The sequence below is a fragment of the Leucoraja erinacea genome, chromosome 13 (assembly GCF_028641065.1).
Source record: "Leucoraja erinacea ecotype New England chromosome 13, Leri_hhj_1, whole genome shotgun sequence".
Classification (NCBI taxonomy): Eukaryota; Metazoa; Chordata; class Chondrichthyes; order Rajiformes; family Rajidae; genus Leucoraja; species Leucoraja erinaceus.
Genome location: NC_073389.1, coordinates 8,060,114 through 8,078,393, shown reverse-complemented (window position 1 = coordinate 8,078,393; position 18,280 = coordinate 8,060,114). Strand labels below are relative to the sequence as shown.

At 42.3% G+C, this 18,280-nt stretch overlaps 2 protein-coding genes across 3 annotated transcripts in view; one reads left to right on the top strand and one right to left on the bottom strand.

Annotated features, from left to right (window-relative positions):
• Positions 1–2,788: 2,788 nt before the first annotated feature.
• trappc2 (trafficking protein particle complex subunit 2) lies at positions 2,789–12,731 on the bottom strand. Its single transcript, XM_055644392.1, has 5 exons — positions 12,497–12,731; positions 9,479–9,587; positions 6,242–6,385; positions 4,549–4,635; positions 2,789–3,352 (listed from the first exon to the last, which is right to left on the bottom strand). Exons 2-5 carry the CDS (start codon positions 9,569–9,571, stop codon positions 3,254–3,256), a joined length of 423 nt encoding a protein of 140 aa, XP_055500367.1. The 5' UTR covers positions 9,572–9,587; positions 12,497–12,731; the 3' UTR covers positions 2,789–3,253.
• A 425-nt stretch (positions 12,732–13,156) lies between these two features.
• Positions 13,157–18,280, top strand: part of ofd1 (OFD1 centriole and centriolar satellite protein) — a 78,266-nt gene continuing 73,142 nt past the window's right edge. For both annotated transcript variants that reach the window (XM_055644386.1, XM_055644385.1), the window contains exons 1-3: positions 13,157–13,200; positions 16,048–16,165; positions 16,659–16,874. In XM_055644386.1, coding sequence (XP_055500361.1) covers positions 16,070–16,165; positions 16,659–16,874 — 312 coding nt within the window. In that variant the 5' untranslated portion in view covers positions 13,157–13,200; positions 16,048–16,069. The remainder of the gene's footprint in view (positions 13,201–16,047; positions 16,166–16,658; positions 16,875–18,280) is intronic.

Here is an 18,280-nt window from a genome sequence, read left to right as displayed (position 1 = left end):
GAAACAGACATTTTTAAACTTTAGGTCTTATAGATGCAATTGAATGTACTGTAGTGATTTTAAAAATCCTGATTGCTATAATTTGGATCCCGTGGGCCAATTTATCTTCTGTGAGAATACCCTTCCCCACTGTTTAACTTAGCAAGTGGTGTTGGTTCATCTTAAACAATTACTGAAGATATCAGAAATACAAAAGACATTTGTTTCTTTTCATCCACCATGACCTGAAAGCCTCCTAACATAGCATTCAACTGATTTGTGAACAATTTCAATCTGGAAAATTAGATTAGTTGAACAGTGTAAGAATGCAAGTCATAAATTGTGTTCTTTAGTGATTCACAAGATAGAGTTTGTGGTCACACACACACTTCATTCATTGATCTTTCATTTGTAAATGTAGAGGTTCCAGATGCTCAAGGTGTTGGGTGCAACCTAATTCAATTCAATTTCTTTGTCATTTGAACCTCATTGAGGTTCAAACAAAATGTTGTTTCTGCAGTCATACACACAAGAACCAAGACACAACACAATTTACACAAACATCCATCATGGCGCATCTTCTCCTCAGTGTGATGGAAGGCAGACTTATCTCTCCCCTGCACTCCCCATTCCCCTCCCGATGTCAGAGTCAAAGCCCCCGGCGGGCGATGGTAATTGTCCCGCGGCCATTAATGCCGCGCCAGGTGATGCAAGGCCACGTTCCGGGTCTTGTTGTTGGAACCCCCGGCGGGCGCTAGCAAAGTCTCACAACCATTCCAAGTCGTGCCGGGCGATGATACAAAGCCCCCGCTCCAGGTACTCTTCAACCCCGCAACTCGGGCTGGTGAAGTCGCCGTTGGGGAAGCCCCGAAAAAACTGTCTCCCAGCAGGGACCCGCGGGCACCCGGTGTCACTGTCCACCAGACCTGTGGTAAGCCTCCGGGGTTAGGTCACAGCCGAGTGCCACCACAGCTCCACCCGCTCCGAACTCGGCCAGCTCCACGATGGTGAGTAGGTCCGCAGCTCCACGACCGGAGCCCCAGGTCGTTCCTGCTGGAGGCCGCTCCACGGTGCTAGGCCCCAACGACAACAGAGACCCGACAGAGAAAAGGTCGGGTTCTCCGTGCAGGGGATAGATTTTAAAACTTTCCCCCGCCCCCCGCACACAGTAAAAAAAAAAAACTACATTCAAATGCAACAAAAAAAATAATAAAAAGACAGACGGACTGCAGAGGCCGCTGCGACGCGAGTCGCACCGCCCACCAAACACCATGTATCCCAGGTAAGTATAACAACAGCATCCAAAATACACCTATTCGCTCAATTAGGGATAGGAGGATACTGACTGCTGCTCTGGAGTGGGGAATCAAGAGTTAATTGAGGGGGGGGTCATTAAAATAAAAATGATTTGTAATTAATTGGAGCATAAAATACATTGAACATTTTTAGTAAAGCAAAGTTATTAAGGATTGGCTTTGACTGAACACATTTGCACCATTTTGATCGCAACTATAATTCAATAATTTCCAGTAATGAACTATGGCAGTAACCCCCCCCCCCCTCCAGACATTCCCTGCACTTTCCCTTCCACAACCCCCATCTGTGTCCCTTGCTCTTCTACTATTTGGAAGTTTGCTACTATCTTGTACTATTTGTTCTTCTACTATCACCACTGTCTGGTACAGGAACTGCACCTCATCAGGGCGGAAGACCCTGGATGATTAGTCAGAACAGTGGAGAGCACCATCCATTCTGGACATTTTCAACAAAAGATGCCTCCGAAAAGTCTCCAACATTATAAAGGACTCCTCTCACCTCTCATGGACTCTTTACCCCTCTGCTGACTTGCATGAGGTACCGGAGCATCAAGCCCAACAACTTCTTCCCCTTCTCCTTCTGTTAGAATGATGAAAACCCTGCTGCCCCCCAACACACACCTCTCACCTAAAACACACACATGCACTGCACTGGCACCGTACATCAACCACGATGCACTTTGCACCTCAACCCCGTGAGGAATAACATTTTGTTCAAATGTATATTTGTTCGAATGAATAAATTATTATTATTATTAAGTTTCATTTGCTGTTTCCTCTTTAGACTTTTTCTGGATGGATAATTTATTATTCACCATCCTCTATCAGCAGTTGTGTCATTAATTCTCCTGGTCTTTACCTGATCATTGCCATTCACTTTAACCCCGATTTCTGCAACTTGAAAAGTTTTCCAAAGTTATGATGAAAGATGATCAACCTACGATTTTAACTATTTTTCTCTATAAATGATGCCTGCTCTGTTGAGTAGTTCCTTACTATTTGCATTCAGACATATCATTAAAGGGCCTGTCCCACCTGGGCGTTATTTGCACGTCATGACGCATGACATGTGATGAGACTTGGGCAGTGACGTGCGGTGCCCCAGGATTTTGGGATTCCAAAATCCTCACACCCCACTTGCGTGATGCGCAAATGGCACCCAAGTGGGACAGGCCCTTAAGTCACCAATTTAGCCACATGCATCTTGCTCAAGAGGCAGCTAACCTACATGTTAAAGTTGTGTTAAGAACCAGAGGGCTAAATTTTGAAAAGTCCTTGCCCAATTAGGAAAACCATTTTTCTAGAGAGATAAAATGTCACATTATTTTCCCTTTAAGAATGTAATCATAATTCAAAATTCATTTTTGCTAAATAGAATTCTAAAATGGAAACGTAAAGCCTTCAGCAGCATAGTAACTTTCTAATCTGAGTGGGAAGCAAATATTAGCTGTGGCACTATAGTCCTTGGGTGCAGAGAAAATAAAGCCAGGGAGGACAGGTCCATTCCATCTTTATTGGGCATGTATATTGTCCTCAATGTTATTTTTAGTTAAATAGAATAACCCTGGATGAAAGATGAACATTTCTTTGTTGAAGTCAATGCAGTATGTAGGAGAATAAAAAGGTGACTACAACTGGCACGAAAAAAATAAACAGGTTCTTTGAAAGTAAACATGAAAGTGTAACAAGCTTGACAATAGGATTAAGTTCTATAATTAAAGTACAGGTTGCATACAGTACCACCCCCATATCAATATATACATAGCGGACAAAAATGGGTCCAATTACAACAACATGTACTTTCAATTGAGGATCTAAACAAACTGATGTGATATTGAACTTCAATTTCAGTGATGTCAAATTCCAACATATACATTATATACTTAAGTGACAGCAGAATTGATAAAATAAAATTGTGTGTACTCATTTAATATACAGAATCTAATAATTAGAAATCTTCAACTCAGCAGATGCTTCTTTCCCAAGAATTGAACTTTTCTATCAAATGCTGTTGATCGAATTAGGGTGTTGGGTTCATAAAATGGATTCATAGCAAACTAAAAAAAAAACAAAATAGTAATCAGACAAGTTACAGAAATCCAATGTTATCAGATCAAAAGAGGCATCCAGTTAATTTACGATAAACTAAAAATTAGATAAAAGACATGATGGCTAGAGGATCATTAAAAGAATAAACTGAAACTATTATACCCATTTGTGGGAAGAAACAGCAAAGTTTCTCCCAAGACTTGACAAGAAATGCTTTCTATCGTCTACAGCCATGTTGAGGCTGTAGAAAATCATTTATTATAATCATTATGCTAATACAAACATCAGATAATACATTTAGATTAATCTTGTTGCAAGCCTATCATGTTTAAATGTGTAGGAAGGAATTGCAGATGCTGGTTTAAACTGAATATAGACACAAAAAGCTGGAGCAACTCAGCGGGTCAGACACCTCTAGAGAAAAGGAATAGGTACCATTTTGGGTCGAGACCCTTCTTCAGACAGTCAGGGGAAAGGGAAACGAGAAATAGATGGTGGGACTCTTTCACCTAGCCCACGGCTAACAATGGTCTGATTCCTTTATCATCATTATTTTTTTGCACATCTTTCATTCATTTGTTCTATATCTCTATATCACTGTCTAGAATGATGAGATGGGATCTTATTGAAATATATAAGATTATTAAGGGTTTGGACACATTAGAGCAGGAAACATGTTCCCAATATTGGGGGAAATCCAGAACCAGGGGCCACAGTTTAAGAATAACGAGTAAGCCATTTAGAACGGAGATGAGGAAACACTTCTTCACACAGAGTTGTGAGTCTGTGGAATTCTCTGCCGGTTCTCTGTATACTTTCAAGGGAGAGGGCTAGACAGGGTTCTTAAAGATAGCGGAATCAGGGGGATATGGGGAGAAGGCAGGAACGGGGTACTGATTATGGATCATCAACAAAGATCACATTGAATGGTGGTGCTGACTCGAAGGACCGAATCGCCTACTCCTGCGCCTATTGTCTATATCCTCGTTTCCTATTCGGAAACACAACCTATTCCTTTTCTCCAGAGATGCCGTCTGACCTGCCGAGTTACTCCAGCTTTATGTGTCTATCTTCATGTTTAAATGTTACTGTCTATCCTTTTACATGCGCAGAATGAGAAATTATAATCAAAATTACAAAATTTCAACAGTAATCTTACAATTGTCCCCTTCGGAGAACAAAAGTAGAACCAAAATTTACTTACCTTAATGTACAAATCATAGACATCATTGAAGAAATTTTTTATCCCATCTTCTTGCCGAACATCGTGCAACATTATGAATCTCATATGTGTAGAGGAATTAAGAAAAATAACAAAACCTTAGTAGTAAATGCTCACATAATTTTTTCAGCACACAGCTGCATTTCTCTTGCCCACTCAAAACAGCTACATGTGATATTTTATTAAATTATTAGAGCAAGTCAAGCTGCTCAAAGAAAGCTCTGCCAAGTTGACCACAAAGGCACTCCTACTCCTATTTGATTTTCGCCCAGCCTTGATGAAGAACCGGTAATATAGTTCCACGTCAAGACGGTTTGCAACTGGGAAGTGAATCTGAAACTGCTTCCCATGCACCTGCTGCTCATGTCCGCGGTGAAAAGGTCTTGGGTTTTGGAGGCAGTGTCAGAATAACCCGAATGAGTGGTGTATTTTGTCCATAGTTTAAACAGCGATCACAATATGTAGATGGTGTAGAGAATGAATACTCAGAGTGGTCAGTGGTGGGTGCTCATCAAGTGGGCTTCATTGTCCTAGATGCTGTTGAACGAGAGAGATGTTGGAGCTGCAATCATCCAGGCTGCACGGTAGCTCAGCGGTAGAGTTGCTGCCTTACAGCGACAGAGACCCGGGTTCGATCTTGACTAAGGGTGCTGTCTGTACGGAGTTTGTACATTCTCCCCATGATCATGCGGGTTTCCTCTGGGTGCTCCGGTTTCCTCCCACACTCCAAAGACGTGCAGGTTTATAAGGTAATTGGCTTCGATAAATTGTCCCTAGTGTGTAGGATAATGCTAGTGCACGGGGGTGATCTCTGATCAGCTTGAAGTCGATAGACAGAAGGACCTGTTTCCACACTATCTCTAGTCTAAAGTCTAAAGTAAAGTCTAAATGCAGAGCATCTTATTACACTTCTGATTTGCAGCCTTGTAGGTGGTGTAAAGCCTTTGGAATATTAGACTTACTTTTGTAGCCATGATAGTTGTCCACTTGAGTTTCTGGACAACAACTAACTTGAGGATGATGATTGTGGGGTTGACTTGGCTCTGGTAATGTCCTTGAATGTCAAGGCCCTGGGTATATCCTTGAATGTCAAGGCCCTGGGTATGTTCTCTTCCATTGGGGATGGTCATTGCCTGACTGTCCTATGGTACAAATGTTACATGGTCCTTTGTGTACATCTGAAGGGCTTATCTGAAATAATTTTCTAGTTACTAGTGAATAATATTGGATGACACACCAACAGAAACGGATTAATCCAGTGGGTGTGCTCAGCTTGATCAGAAAAACATTAGTGGCTAAAATAGAAAATTAGATGAACTATGCCAATGAGAGCAATGAACAATTAAAAAAAAAAAAAAAAATACGGTAGGATTTCAAAACACCACATCGTTGATTTGGCAGGATAACAAAAGGGGCAAAAGACCTTATCATACCTAATCAGTCTTGATCAGCCATGATCATATTGAATGGCGGTGCAGGCTCGAAGGGCCGAATGGCCTACTCCTGCATCTATTTTCTATGTTTCTAATTCTATGTACACAATCATAAATATTTCACTTAGTGTGAATGTACCAATGCAAGACAATGTACAAGCTGCTGAGCAATAGCAATGCAGAAAAACAATGTTAATTCTCTTTAACCTAGAAAAGGTTCACTCGGGAAAAAAAAGGATATGGCCAGCTGTAACAAATGCAGAGACAAACCATTCATTGAACTTATCAACAGTCTTCAGGTACATATTGTTGGATAACCACATGTTCTCATCCACCAAGTCAAGGGCAGCATGAGCTATAAACTGATTGAGGTGTCGATGATCATCCTGTTTGGAAGAAGAAAAGTTATGCATGCACTCAACCAACAAACGACCTTTAAAAATAACGTAGCAATAATCCTTTTATAATTATCTTGAAAATGGATTTGGTTTGCATTAGTTAGCGGGATTCATTATGGATTTAGTTTTAGGGAGTGAAACTAGGCAAGTAAGTATCAATTGCCATGCCATTTAGTAGCACTAACAAAGGCAAAAAAGACAATGTCAAAGTAGAATTAAAATGCAGGAAGGCAAATTTTATTGGACTAAAGTGATATAGCCAAACAGCGTTATAACAATGAAATGGAAGAAGATTTAGGATGTTGCCAGCACTCATGGGACCGATCTATAGGGAGAGGTTGAGTAGGCTGGGACTCAATTCCTTGGAGCGCAGGAGGATGAAAAGTGATCGTATAAAGGCGTATAAAATTATGAAAGGAATAGATCAAGTAGATGCACAGTCTCTTCCCCAGAGTAGAGGAATTAAGGATCTCTCTCTACACTACCTACTTCCCCACCTATCTTCATATCATCTGCAAACTTGGCCACAAAGCCTTCAATTCCCTCATCCAAATCATTGATATACAACGTGAAGAGTAGCAGCCCCAGCACTGATCCCTGCGGAACACCACAAGTCACTGGCAGGCAACCAGAAAAAGCCCCCTTTATTGCCACCCTTTGCGTTCTGCCATCCAGCCAACCTGCTGTCCATGCTAGTATCTGTCCTTTGATAACATGGGCTCTCGTCTTCTTCAGCAGCCTCACGTGCGGCTTTCTGAAAATCCAGATAAACAACATCCATGGACTTTCCTTTGTCTATCCTGCTATTTACTTCCTCAAAGAATTCCAACAGATTCATCAGGCAAGATCTCCCTTTCATAAAACCATGCTGACTTTGGCCTATTTTATCATGTGGTTCGAAGTACTCAGAAACCTCATCCTTTATAATGGAGTCTAAAATCTTACCAACAGGATTATTCTCCACAATATTGTAATGAATGAACAATATCAAAAGACAAAGCTGATAAGAACGGTTACAAAAAGTGGAGAGATTAAACTAGGTCTCCCATTTGTTAAGAACAAAAATATTTGCAGATACAGGCAGTTGTGCTAAAATACAAGTATCCATCAGGCCTGTTGGGCATTAAGCGATTAATGAATTAGGGTATACTATTTGGTCATAACGTAATTTCTATTGGGAACTAGGGAACCATTTAAAGTTACTTTGGAAATTGACAAGCAGAAAAAAAGCTTCTTGAGATAAAAGGTTTCTGGAAGAAAACTGTCTCCCTGTAAACTTCCTACACAACAGTCAGACACCAATGTGTCATGAGAACAGTAAGTTTCACAGTAGTTGGTCATTGAAATTGGCAAACAATCGCTTCTATTGACATTGTAGATACTATATTAAACAATATAGCATGCAGTCTTTAGTACCTGTATTAACATATACTGGGTAATTGCCTTGTGGATGGCAATGAACACTTTCCCTTTTTCCTTCCGCTCACAAATGAACACTTTCATTTTCCATCTGATTCCAACCTCTCTGTCTGTGATCTCCTGTACTGTTATAATGAGGCCCAACATAAACATGAGGAGTAGCACCTCATATTCCTTCTGGGCAAATTGTAGCCTTCATATTCAAATTCTACAAATGTTCTATCAGTATCAGAACTGGCCAAATTTCCATCTGGGATATCGGTTCAGTTTTTTCTCTCAAACCGGCACATTGCTGAATTGCTGGCAATGCCCCACACCTCCACATTTTGGAATTTTTACATTCCTTTGTCTGTGTTCTCAGCCTCTAAATGCCCTCATTTCATTCCTTCTCTGAATAAAGGAGCATGTTCTATTTCACCATCCACTTCCATTAATCCATCAACCTTGTTTACCACAAGCATCCTTGCCCTCACCCAAGATATTCTGCACGTACTATCCATCCCTGCAACTCGATCCAAATGTTTTTTTTCCTTTATCGCAGTCCTGTTAAAAGGACCTCACCCTGAAACATTAACCCTTGTTTATCTCTCCACTGATGCTGCCTGTCTTGCTGAGTGTTTTGAGCATTGCTTTAATTTCAGCTATTCAACACCTGCCGTGTTAATGGAACTCAGTCGCCTATTTCCTTCGCTCCATAGATGCTGCTGCACCCACTGAGTTTCTCCAGCAATTTTGTGTACCTTCAGTAAATCAGGTAGCTTTTCTGGAGGAAAACAGACCGTAGTAAAAAAGTGGTCAGAGAACTGGTGAGCAGTTTTCTGCCACCATCTCTCCACGATATCATGCAATAAAGTCTCCGCTTTTCATTTTCCCTTAATTTCCCTCCAAATTAATTTCTTCCACACAGATAACATTTTGTCAGGATCATTCTTCAGACTACAGCTTTTATACATGTTTTTTTATCTTCAGACAATCTCACTGCAGCGGATAAAATGAAAGTTTAAATGGATAGATCCTCAAGCTACTTGAGAAGTGCATCACTTAACAACAGAAGTCTTTCTGCTGAAAGGATTGTAATTAATATTTTGGGCAATGGCTATTCCACTCTTAACAACATGGACTAAGGTTCATCTAGTTGTTAATTTAATTTAGTCACTTATGGATGCATGGATGGTACAGCAATGGTCTGTCTGGCAAGTCTAAAATAAGGAGCTAATAGACCAGCGGTAGAGTTGCTGTCTTACAGCACCAGAGACCCGGGTTCAATCCTGATATGGTTGCTCGCTGTATGGAATTTGTACACTCACCCCGTGACCTGTGTAAGTATTTTTCGAGATCTTCAGTTTTCTTCCACACTCCAAAGACGTCAGGTTTGTAGGTTAATTGGCTTGGTGTAAATGTATATTGTCCCTAGTGTGTGTAGGATAGTTTTAATGTGCATGGATCGCTGGTCGGTGCGAACTTGGTGGGCCGAAGGGTCTGTTTCTGTGCTGTATTTCCAAACAAACCACAATTTCTGATTGAAATTGTGTGTCTGCATCAGTAAGTCATCCATGACATAAAATTAATCACAAAAGGTGTAGGAAACAGTGAGATGTACAATTGCCATTATGGAGCTTGGGCATGCCAGGGTACAGAATGCACTTGTGGGTAAATACTTACTTTGGGCTCTATTTTGCCTGCTGGAAGAAACTCCATTTCAAAAACGGGATTATCATGGTGACCAACTATAACAAAATAAAAGCTGCCAGCCATTTTTTCCAAGTCTAACCTGTAAAACAAAGAATATAATGCTCACCTGAAATAAACCACAAATTTAAAAACACATGTACTTTAAATTATATGAAGGCTTTTTTCTACATCCTGGTACAGACACTAAGTTTTGGAGTAGTATTTCTAAATGAAACCATGAAGCTGGTTAATATATTTTTCTAAAAATGTTCTACTAAATTATGCAAATTTGAATGAGAACTGACTTTAAATATATATATTTTTAAATTACTATATTCCCCTCTTTCTAACATAATTGATTCTAGGCTTTTATCAGGAAGCTGCCAACATTGCATGAAAATAATCCAGAAGAATAACACAGATGCAATATAGGCCACCCCTGGGTAACAAACGGTTATATTTTTAAAGACATCCATAAATCGATTTTGTCCTAAGTCAGAATATAGATAGAAAAAACGTTGCTTATGGTAACCTCATCTACAAAATATTGTGATGAACAACATCAAAAGACACGTGACTAATAAGAACAACAATAAGTGGAGACACAAAACTAGATCTGCCGTTTGTAGAGGGAAAAAAAGCACCTCGACACATACATATAGGTAGTTCTGCTATATAGGCTATTTAGGTATTATGCGATTGATGAATTAGGAAACACTATTAGGTTATAACACAAATTTAATTGGGAACTAGAAAACCATGTATAGTTAATTTGGACGTTGACAAGCAGTAAGAAAGCTCCTTGGGATAAAACATTTCCAGGAAAACAAGTTTCCATGTAAACTTTGTGCAGTAATCAGATATCAATGTCTCTTAACAGTCAGTTTCACAATTGAAATTGACACATAATTGTTTCTACTGACACTTGTACAGATACTGCATTAGACCATTGTGGTGGTGGGCCTGATCTCAGACAACGATGAGAAGGCCTACCGGGAGGAGGTGGCTGATCTGGCACTCTGGTGTCAGGACAACAGCCTCCTTTTGAACATCAAAAAAATTAAGGAGCTGATCATGGACTTTAGGAGGGCACATCATCCGTGGACGTACACACTTTTGAGGATAAATGGGGATACTGTAGATAGGGTGAGCTGTTTTAAATACCTGGGAGTCCACATCTCTGAGGATATGACATGGACATCACACGCCTCAGCACTCGTGAGTAAGGCAAGGCAGCACCTTTACCACCTCAGGCAATTGAGGAAATTCAGAGTGTCTCCGAGGATCCTCTAGTGCTTCTACTCAGCGGCTGTGGAAAGCATCTTGTACGGAAATATTACAATCTGGTTTGGGAATTGCTCTGCCCAGGACAAGAAGGCTCTGCAGAGAGTAGTGCGTTCGGCCGAACGCACTATGGGAACTTCACTCGCCCCTCTGCAGGAACTATACATCAGCAGGTGCAACACCAGAGCCAATAAGATCATGGGAGACCACTTCCACCTCTACAACAGACTGTTCCAGCTGCTACGGTCAGTCAAACACCTCCGTTGCCATGCTGTGAGAACGGAGAGGTTGAGAAGGAGTTTCTTCCCAGAGGCCATTAGGACTGTAAAGTCCTATCTCACCAGAGACTAACTCTCTGCTGTACCACTGTACTGCTTTTTTTTAAATTGCTGTTTTTTTCCCTTTTTCCTTCCCCCCACAATAATTAATATGTAAAAGAACATGCGATTCTGTTCCATTCTGTTTGTAGTTTGTTTGGTCGTTTGTTTGTTTGTCTTTTTGCACAAAGTCCGCGAGTATTGCCACTTTTCATTTCACTGCACATCTCGTATGTGTATGTGACGAATAAACTTGACTTGACAATATAGCATACTGCCTTCAAAATTTTAGGCTTTCAGTAACAAAAATCAACATACAACTATTGAAGTCTCCTGTTTTTCAAAATCCTGTGAGAAAACAAATTTTGTTATTGATCGAGTCTGAAACACTAGAAACCAAAAGCCCCTTTCCTCCCACCGACACAATTGTTTTTATAATCCGAGTTTCCTGGGAACACAAACATTCGCTTCATAGCAGAACTACCTTTAGGACGGTACACAAAAATTGATTTATTTTTATCCTTTTATTCAAGAAGGAACTGCAGATGCTGGAAAATCGAAGGTACAGAAAAATGCTGGAGTAGCATCTATGGAGTGAAGGAAATAGGCAACGTTTCGGGCCGAAACCCTCAGAAGAAGGATTACGGAGGATGAACAGGTTGCCATCTCAACGTTCAGGAACAGCTTCTTCCCTGCGGCTGTTACATTACTTAACTCTACACCTTGTTGATTGCCAGTCACCCCCCATCCCCCGACACTCCTTCCCCCAGAAATATTGCACTACTACTACTGTTTGTACATATATATATATATATTTTACTGCTCATTATTATATGTTCGCTCTTCTGGATGAGTTGCTAACTGCATTTTGTTGTCTCTGTACTGTACAATGACAATAAAGATTGAATCTGAAACACAGCGGGTGAGGCAGCATCTATGGAGCAAGGAAGAATAGGTGACATTTCAGGTCATGACCCTTTTTCAGACTGATGTGGGGGTGGGGGCCGGGAAGAAAAAACAAGATATATAGATGGTGTTTATATACAGATATTTAACAAATGAATGAAAGATATACAAAAAAGTAGCAATCAACAAGGAAACAGTTCATTGTTGGCTGAACCTCATATGTTAACAGTATCTTATATTTCACTTGGGCAGCTCACAATCCAGGGTCTCAACCCGACACATCACCCATTCCTTCTCTCCATAGATAGATGCTGCCCGGCCCGCTGAGTTACTCCAGCATTTTGTGTCACCAGTACACAACGACTAGGGACGGGGTAGAGAGGATGCAGGGTGCAGGAGGGAACTGCAGATGCCGGTTTACACCGAAGATAAGACACACAATGCTGGAGTAACTCAGCGGGGCTACTTGAAGTAAGAGAAGCCCGGCTACTGCCGATCCTACCTCCGGCGCCGAGCTCTTCCGATTACTGAGGCGACGGGCTTTCTTCTTTATTCTCTCGTCGGGGCGACGCTGCCGCAGCCGGGCCTTGTGTCCGCGGATAATTACGCTGCTGCCACCGACGCTGAGCCGTCTCCTGGCGGCGGTGAGGCCGCCTGACACCGACACCCAAAGATTATAGAGCGGCTCCTCTAGTATCTTTGCCGACACCAACGGCTGCGCCCGCCCGCACCCGCTTCCACGGGTCAGCTTCAGGAGGTAGAGTGGGGCCGGTTACATAGTCCGACCAAAACGTAACTCCGCGGTCACGCCCCCTCACCCACCCGCTACTACCGCCTACCTCACGCGCCGAGCTCACCCGATTACTGAGGCGACGGGCTTTCCCGCGTCACTCCCCCCTGCCCCACCCGACGTCCCGCGTCACGCCCCCTCACCCACCCGACGTCCCGCGTCACGCCCCCTCACCCACCCCGACGTCCCGCGTCACCCATCCGACGCCTCCCTCACCCACCCGACGTCTCGCGTCAAGCCCCCCTCTCCCACTCGACGTCCGTACGTCTTACGTCACGCCCACCGGCCCGCCCGACGTCCCGCGGTTGCCGGAGTTACTGGTGGAGCGTCGGAGCCAAAGATCTTATACCACGTCCTATACGTTTAGCTTTTAGCAAAGCTATAAGATCTTTGGTCGGAGCTGCGATAACGACGGGGTGAGTGCGGGAGAGGGGGGGAGAGATGAATGCTGGAGGAGGGATGAGTGCAGGCTTGGGGGGGGGTGAGTAGTGCTGGAAAGGGGATGAGTGCTGGAGGGGGGGGAGGGGGGGGGGGTGATTGCTGGCGGAGCCTCATCTTCTACAGGGAGGTCTTTCAGCTCAGCATCAACGGCCGAGGGAGGTGGGGGCTGTGTGACTGGGGAATTGTTGTGGGACGTATCACTGATGGGGATGAGTCAGAGTATAGAAGAGAGATCGAGCAATTGTCCATATGGTGCCAGCACAATAACCTGGCCCTCAACACCAGCAAAACCAAGGAACTGATGGTGGACTTTGGAAAGAGTAAACATAGAAACATAGAAAATAGGTGCTGGAGTAGGCTATTCGGCCCTTCGAGCCTGCACCACCATTCAACATGATTATGGCTCATCATCCAACAGTATCCTGTACCTGCCTTCTCTCCATACCCCCTGATCCCTTTAGCCACAAGGGGCACATCTAACTCCCACTTAAATATAGCCAATGAACTGGCCTCAACTATCTTCTGTGGCAGAGAATTCCAGAGATTCACCACTCTCTGTGTGAAAAATGTTTTCCTCATCTTGGTCCTAAAAGATTTCCCCCTTATCCTTAAACTGTGGCCCCTTGTTCTGAACTTCCACAACATCAGAAACAATCTTCCTGCATCTAGCCTGTCCGACCCCTTAAGAATGTTGTAAGTTTCTATAAGATCCCCCCTCAATCTTCTAAATTCTAGCGAGTAAAAACCGAGTCTATCCAGTCTTTCTTCATATGAAAGTCCTGACATCCCAGGAATCAGTCTGGTGAACCTTCTCTGTACTCCCTCTATGGTAAGAATGTCTTTCCTCAGATTAGGAGACCAAAACTGTATGCAATACTCCAGGTGTGGTCTCACCAAGATCCTGTACAACTGCAGTAGAACCTCCCTGCTCCTATACTCAAATCCTTTTGCTATGAATGCTAACATACCATTCACCTTCTTCACTGCCTGCTGCACCTGCATGCCTACTTTTAATGACTGGTGTACCATGACACCCAGGCCTTGTTGCATCTCCCCCTTTCCTAATCGGCCACCATTCAGATAATAGTCTACTTTCCTGTTTTTGCTCATCGGCTCTGAACTTCCTTCCATCGAGGGGATTTATCGCAGTCGCTGCCTCAAAAAGGCTGGTAATATCATCAAAGACCCACACCATCCTGGCCACACACTCATCTCCCTGCAAACTTCAGGTAGAAGGTTCAGGAGCCTGAAGACTGCAACAACCAGGTTCAGGAATAGCTACTTCCCCATAGCCATCAGGCTATTAAACCTGGCTCTGACAAAACTCTGATTATTAATAATCCATTATCTGTTATTTGCACTTGATCAGTTTATTTATCCATGTGTGTATATATTTATATTATGGTATATGGACACACTTATCTGTTTTGTAGTAAATGCCTACTATGTTCTGTATGCTGAAGCAAAGCAAGAATTTCATTGTCCTATACAGGGTCACATGACAATAAACTCACTTGAACTTGAACTTGAACTTTTGCAGGGGGATGAGAAACAAAGGTGAAACCAACTTGTGAAAGTCTGGGCACTGCCATGACGGGCCAGGCGGCCTCCCTGCCAGGGGTGTGATCCTAGGAATTGACAGTGCTGCTTCTGTCTGTATATAAATTGTCACCACCGTTGAAGAAATGTTCTGAGAAAGAGGGAGTGGGAAACAGGGAAACAGTGCTGGCATTAATGATTGTACATGTTGTCCTATTCAATTAGTATCTATAATATGCCTGTATAGCTGCACCAAGTCACAGTTTCATTGTTCCAGTTAAGGTGCATATGACTCTCACTCTTGATTCCTGAAGAGCAGAGATGCATGGTAGAGCATTTTCTGCAGATGAACTTGAGCAACAAAGTGTGTCTGTCCCTCGCAGATAGATTTTGTGAAACCTTTAGATTCAACCAGTTATTTTGTATTTCAACATAGTTTATTGATTGGTGATCTCAAGGGCCTGTCCCAATTACGTGATTTTTTTTGGCAATTGCCAGAACCCGTCATAGTCGCAGCAGGTCGCCGAATATTTTTAAAATGTTGAAAATCCAACGGCGATCAGAAAAAGGTACAACTCTTTGAGCAGTTACTCATGACCATACAGGCGTCACCCCGCAACATGTCTGGTATTGCTGACCTGTAAGGTCGTGAGTAGTATCCCAAAGAGTCGTAGCTTTTTCTGGTCGCCGCTCGATTTTCAACATTTTGAAAAATTTCAGTGACCTGCTGCGACTATGACGTCGTCAAAAAAATCCCTCGTCCAAATCATTAATATATATTGTAAATAGCTGGGGTCCCAGCACGGAGTCACTGCCTGCCATTGTGAAAAGGACCCGTTTACTCCTACTCTTTGCTTCCTGTCTGCCAGCCAGTTCTCTATCCACATCAATACTGAACCCCCAATACCGTGTGCTTTAAGTTTGTATACTAATCTCTTAGTATAAGGAGTATAAATCCGTGAAGGAGTGTACACGGATTTTGCAGCAGTCAACAAAAATCGGCACAGGACCTTTATGGCCCTGGCAGATGATAGAATTTATCATCTTCTTCTTGCGTATGGCGTGCACAGCCTAAAGTTGTAGGACAACTTGTATAGAATTTAAGATATCTTTAGTTTCAACCAGTTATTTTGCACGTCAACATAGTTTATTTATTGATGATTTTAATTTATGTGCAACTGTTTTATCTCTGCAAAACAACTAAATATTTTCAGATATTCTAACCATGATTCTTGATCTCGGTGTTTTTGTAATATACATATTTTTTGTTCAATCTTCTGCAGTTTTTTATAAATAAAAGTAAAAATGGCTTCTGGAACTGGTCAAGCTATTTCTTCAGAAGAACTTCGGAGAAGACTTTATCAGACGTTCAAAAACAGAGGTGTCTTGGATTCTTTAAAGGTACATGGAAAGAAATTTATATTATTGCACAATAATCCAGGATTTATATCTTAACAGCTAAGTAAACCCCCCACACTAGATGTGGAAACAAAATGGTGTTATCTTGCAATCCTTGTAGATCCCTTAAAATATCAGTCTCATTGAGTGGAGCCTTGTAAATGGTGTTAAATAGCTGCTTCCTCATGTTTGCATGTTATCTTTTAAATTCATAATTACAGAACCTCTATAATTTTTAATTTCATCTGCGAAACCTCATTAATTCTATAATTAGTTTGCAGTTACTATAATTGGGTTGCTGTTAAAAATATTGATTTGTGTAATATGTATATAATACATCATAGTTCTGTGTACAAACTAATTTCCCAAGAATGCTAATTGTAACATTAATTCAGCATTAAATGACAATGTATTGGATGAAATAACTGGAAATATTAGTCTAGTCATCAGCAAGTTTCTTCAAAAGTTTCTCTCACGTAAATTTTCTCTTGTCCAGTCTCAGCTTCGAAATCAGCTTGTTCATGAGCTAACACGGCCGGATTTAAATGGACGTTTACTTTCACATGGTCACCATCGACAGCATTCTTCTACGGATGAAAACTCACTATTAATTATGGCAGCAAATAGCATTGTAGCCGATCACCTAAGCAGGACAGGATACGAGTACTCACTGTCCGTCTTCTTTCCAGAATGTGGCTTAGAAAAGGAGAAGGTAAATCACAATTGTATTAATATTATTTTTTTTAATTAAACTAGTAGGAAGCAAACTTCATTTTGAAGGAGCAAGTAGTTGAACTGATTATTGATATGAAATCAGTACCTAACTATTAAACTGTCAGTGCTTTTTTACAAAATGAATAGCCCCATGAAATGTGTTGCTGTCAAGTTGATAACAATTTTAATCCGACTTTAGGCCCCTTCTGTCCCCTTAATTTTCTTCTCTGTAACATGAAGTCACTGGCTCATGTTAGTGCATTGTTCCAGCAGCCTTTACATTTATTAGGGTAGTTAGTGCTTCTTTCTTTTCGAATGGACTATCACAATGACTTCAATTTTGGCTTTGTTTGGAGTGTTAGTTATGTGCATGATTTCATTTGGAGCTGCTGATGGTGACCAGGAAGTGGAACCCCAAATTATTTGATTTCCTTTCTTCTAGAGTAGTGCCCTTTCTATTGCTGTGCTTGAGCTACACTACCCCAGTACAATTCTATGACCCAGGGTATAACATTCTGCAGATCTCACCGTTTTCAGTGCATTAATCCATAGGGCTGAAGAATATGAAAACATCTGTTTTAATCTTTTGGTACCAATCCACAATTTATGTGATATCTGTGGGCCATGATTTTTTTTTTGCAATCACATCTCTATACATATAAAACTGATCTTGGATGTGTATTTATTTGTGCGTGTGTGTGTGTGTGTATTTGTGTGTAATCACATCTTCGCAAAAAAACAAAGCGGTAACGGTAACATTTTTACATATTCCGGTAGACATTTTTCCCCCGGAGTCCAAAATCGCCTCATCTGAAAAATCTGACAAAACTTTGAATTTCAAAATGACTGTCTTTCACTGATGATGTCACAATGGGTCTGCGTGCCTTCTTCCTCACGCTACGAATGACGTCATTCCTCCCTCCTCACCCCCCCCCCCCCCCCCCGTGTATTCAAACGGCGCAGCTGGAGATGAAATCATTTCCGTCGACTGAAGACCAAAGATCATAGCTGAAGACTGCGGTGGCCCACCTCGCGGTCCTTTGGTCGATGCTCACTCGCCCGCTCAAGCCCTCGCCACCTCGTCCCCTCATCCACCCACCCGCCTCGCCCTCTCGCTGTCTCGCTTGGGGTTCTCATGTCAGCGCATGGTGGGGAGGTTGCTGCCGTTCTCTGCTTCTGTCGCTGCCCTCTCGCTGCGTCTTCCCTCTGTCTCTGCCCTCTTGTCTCTGCCTGCTGCCTCTGTCCTCTGCCCTCTGCCTCTACCCGCTATCTCTGGCCCTGCCTTCTGTTTTGTCTGCCCTCTGCCCCAGCCCTCTCCACTCTGTCTCTGCCCCTCTACATATGCCCCCTGCCCTTTGCCCCTCGGAGTCCAAAATCCCCTCTCTGAAAACTCTGCCCCTCCCC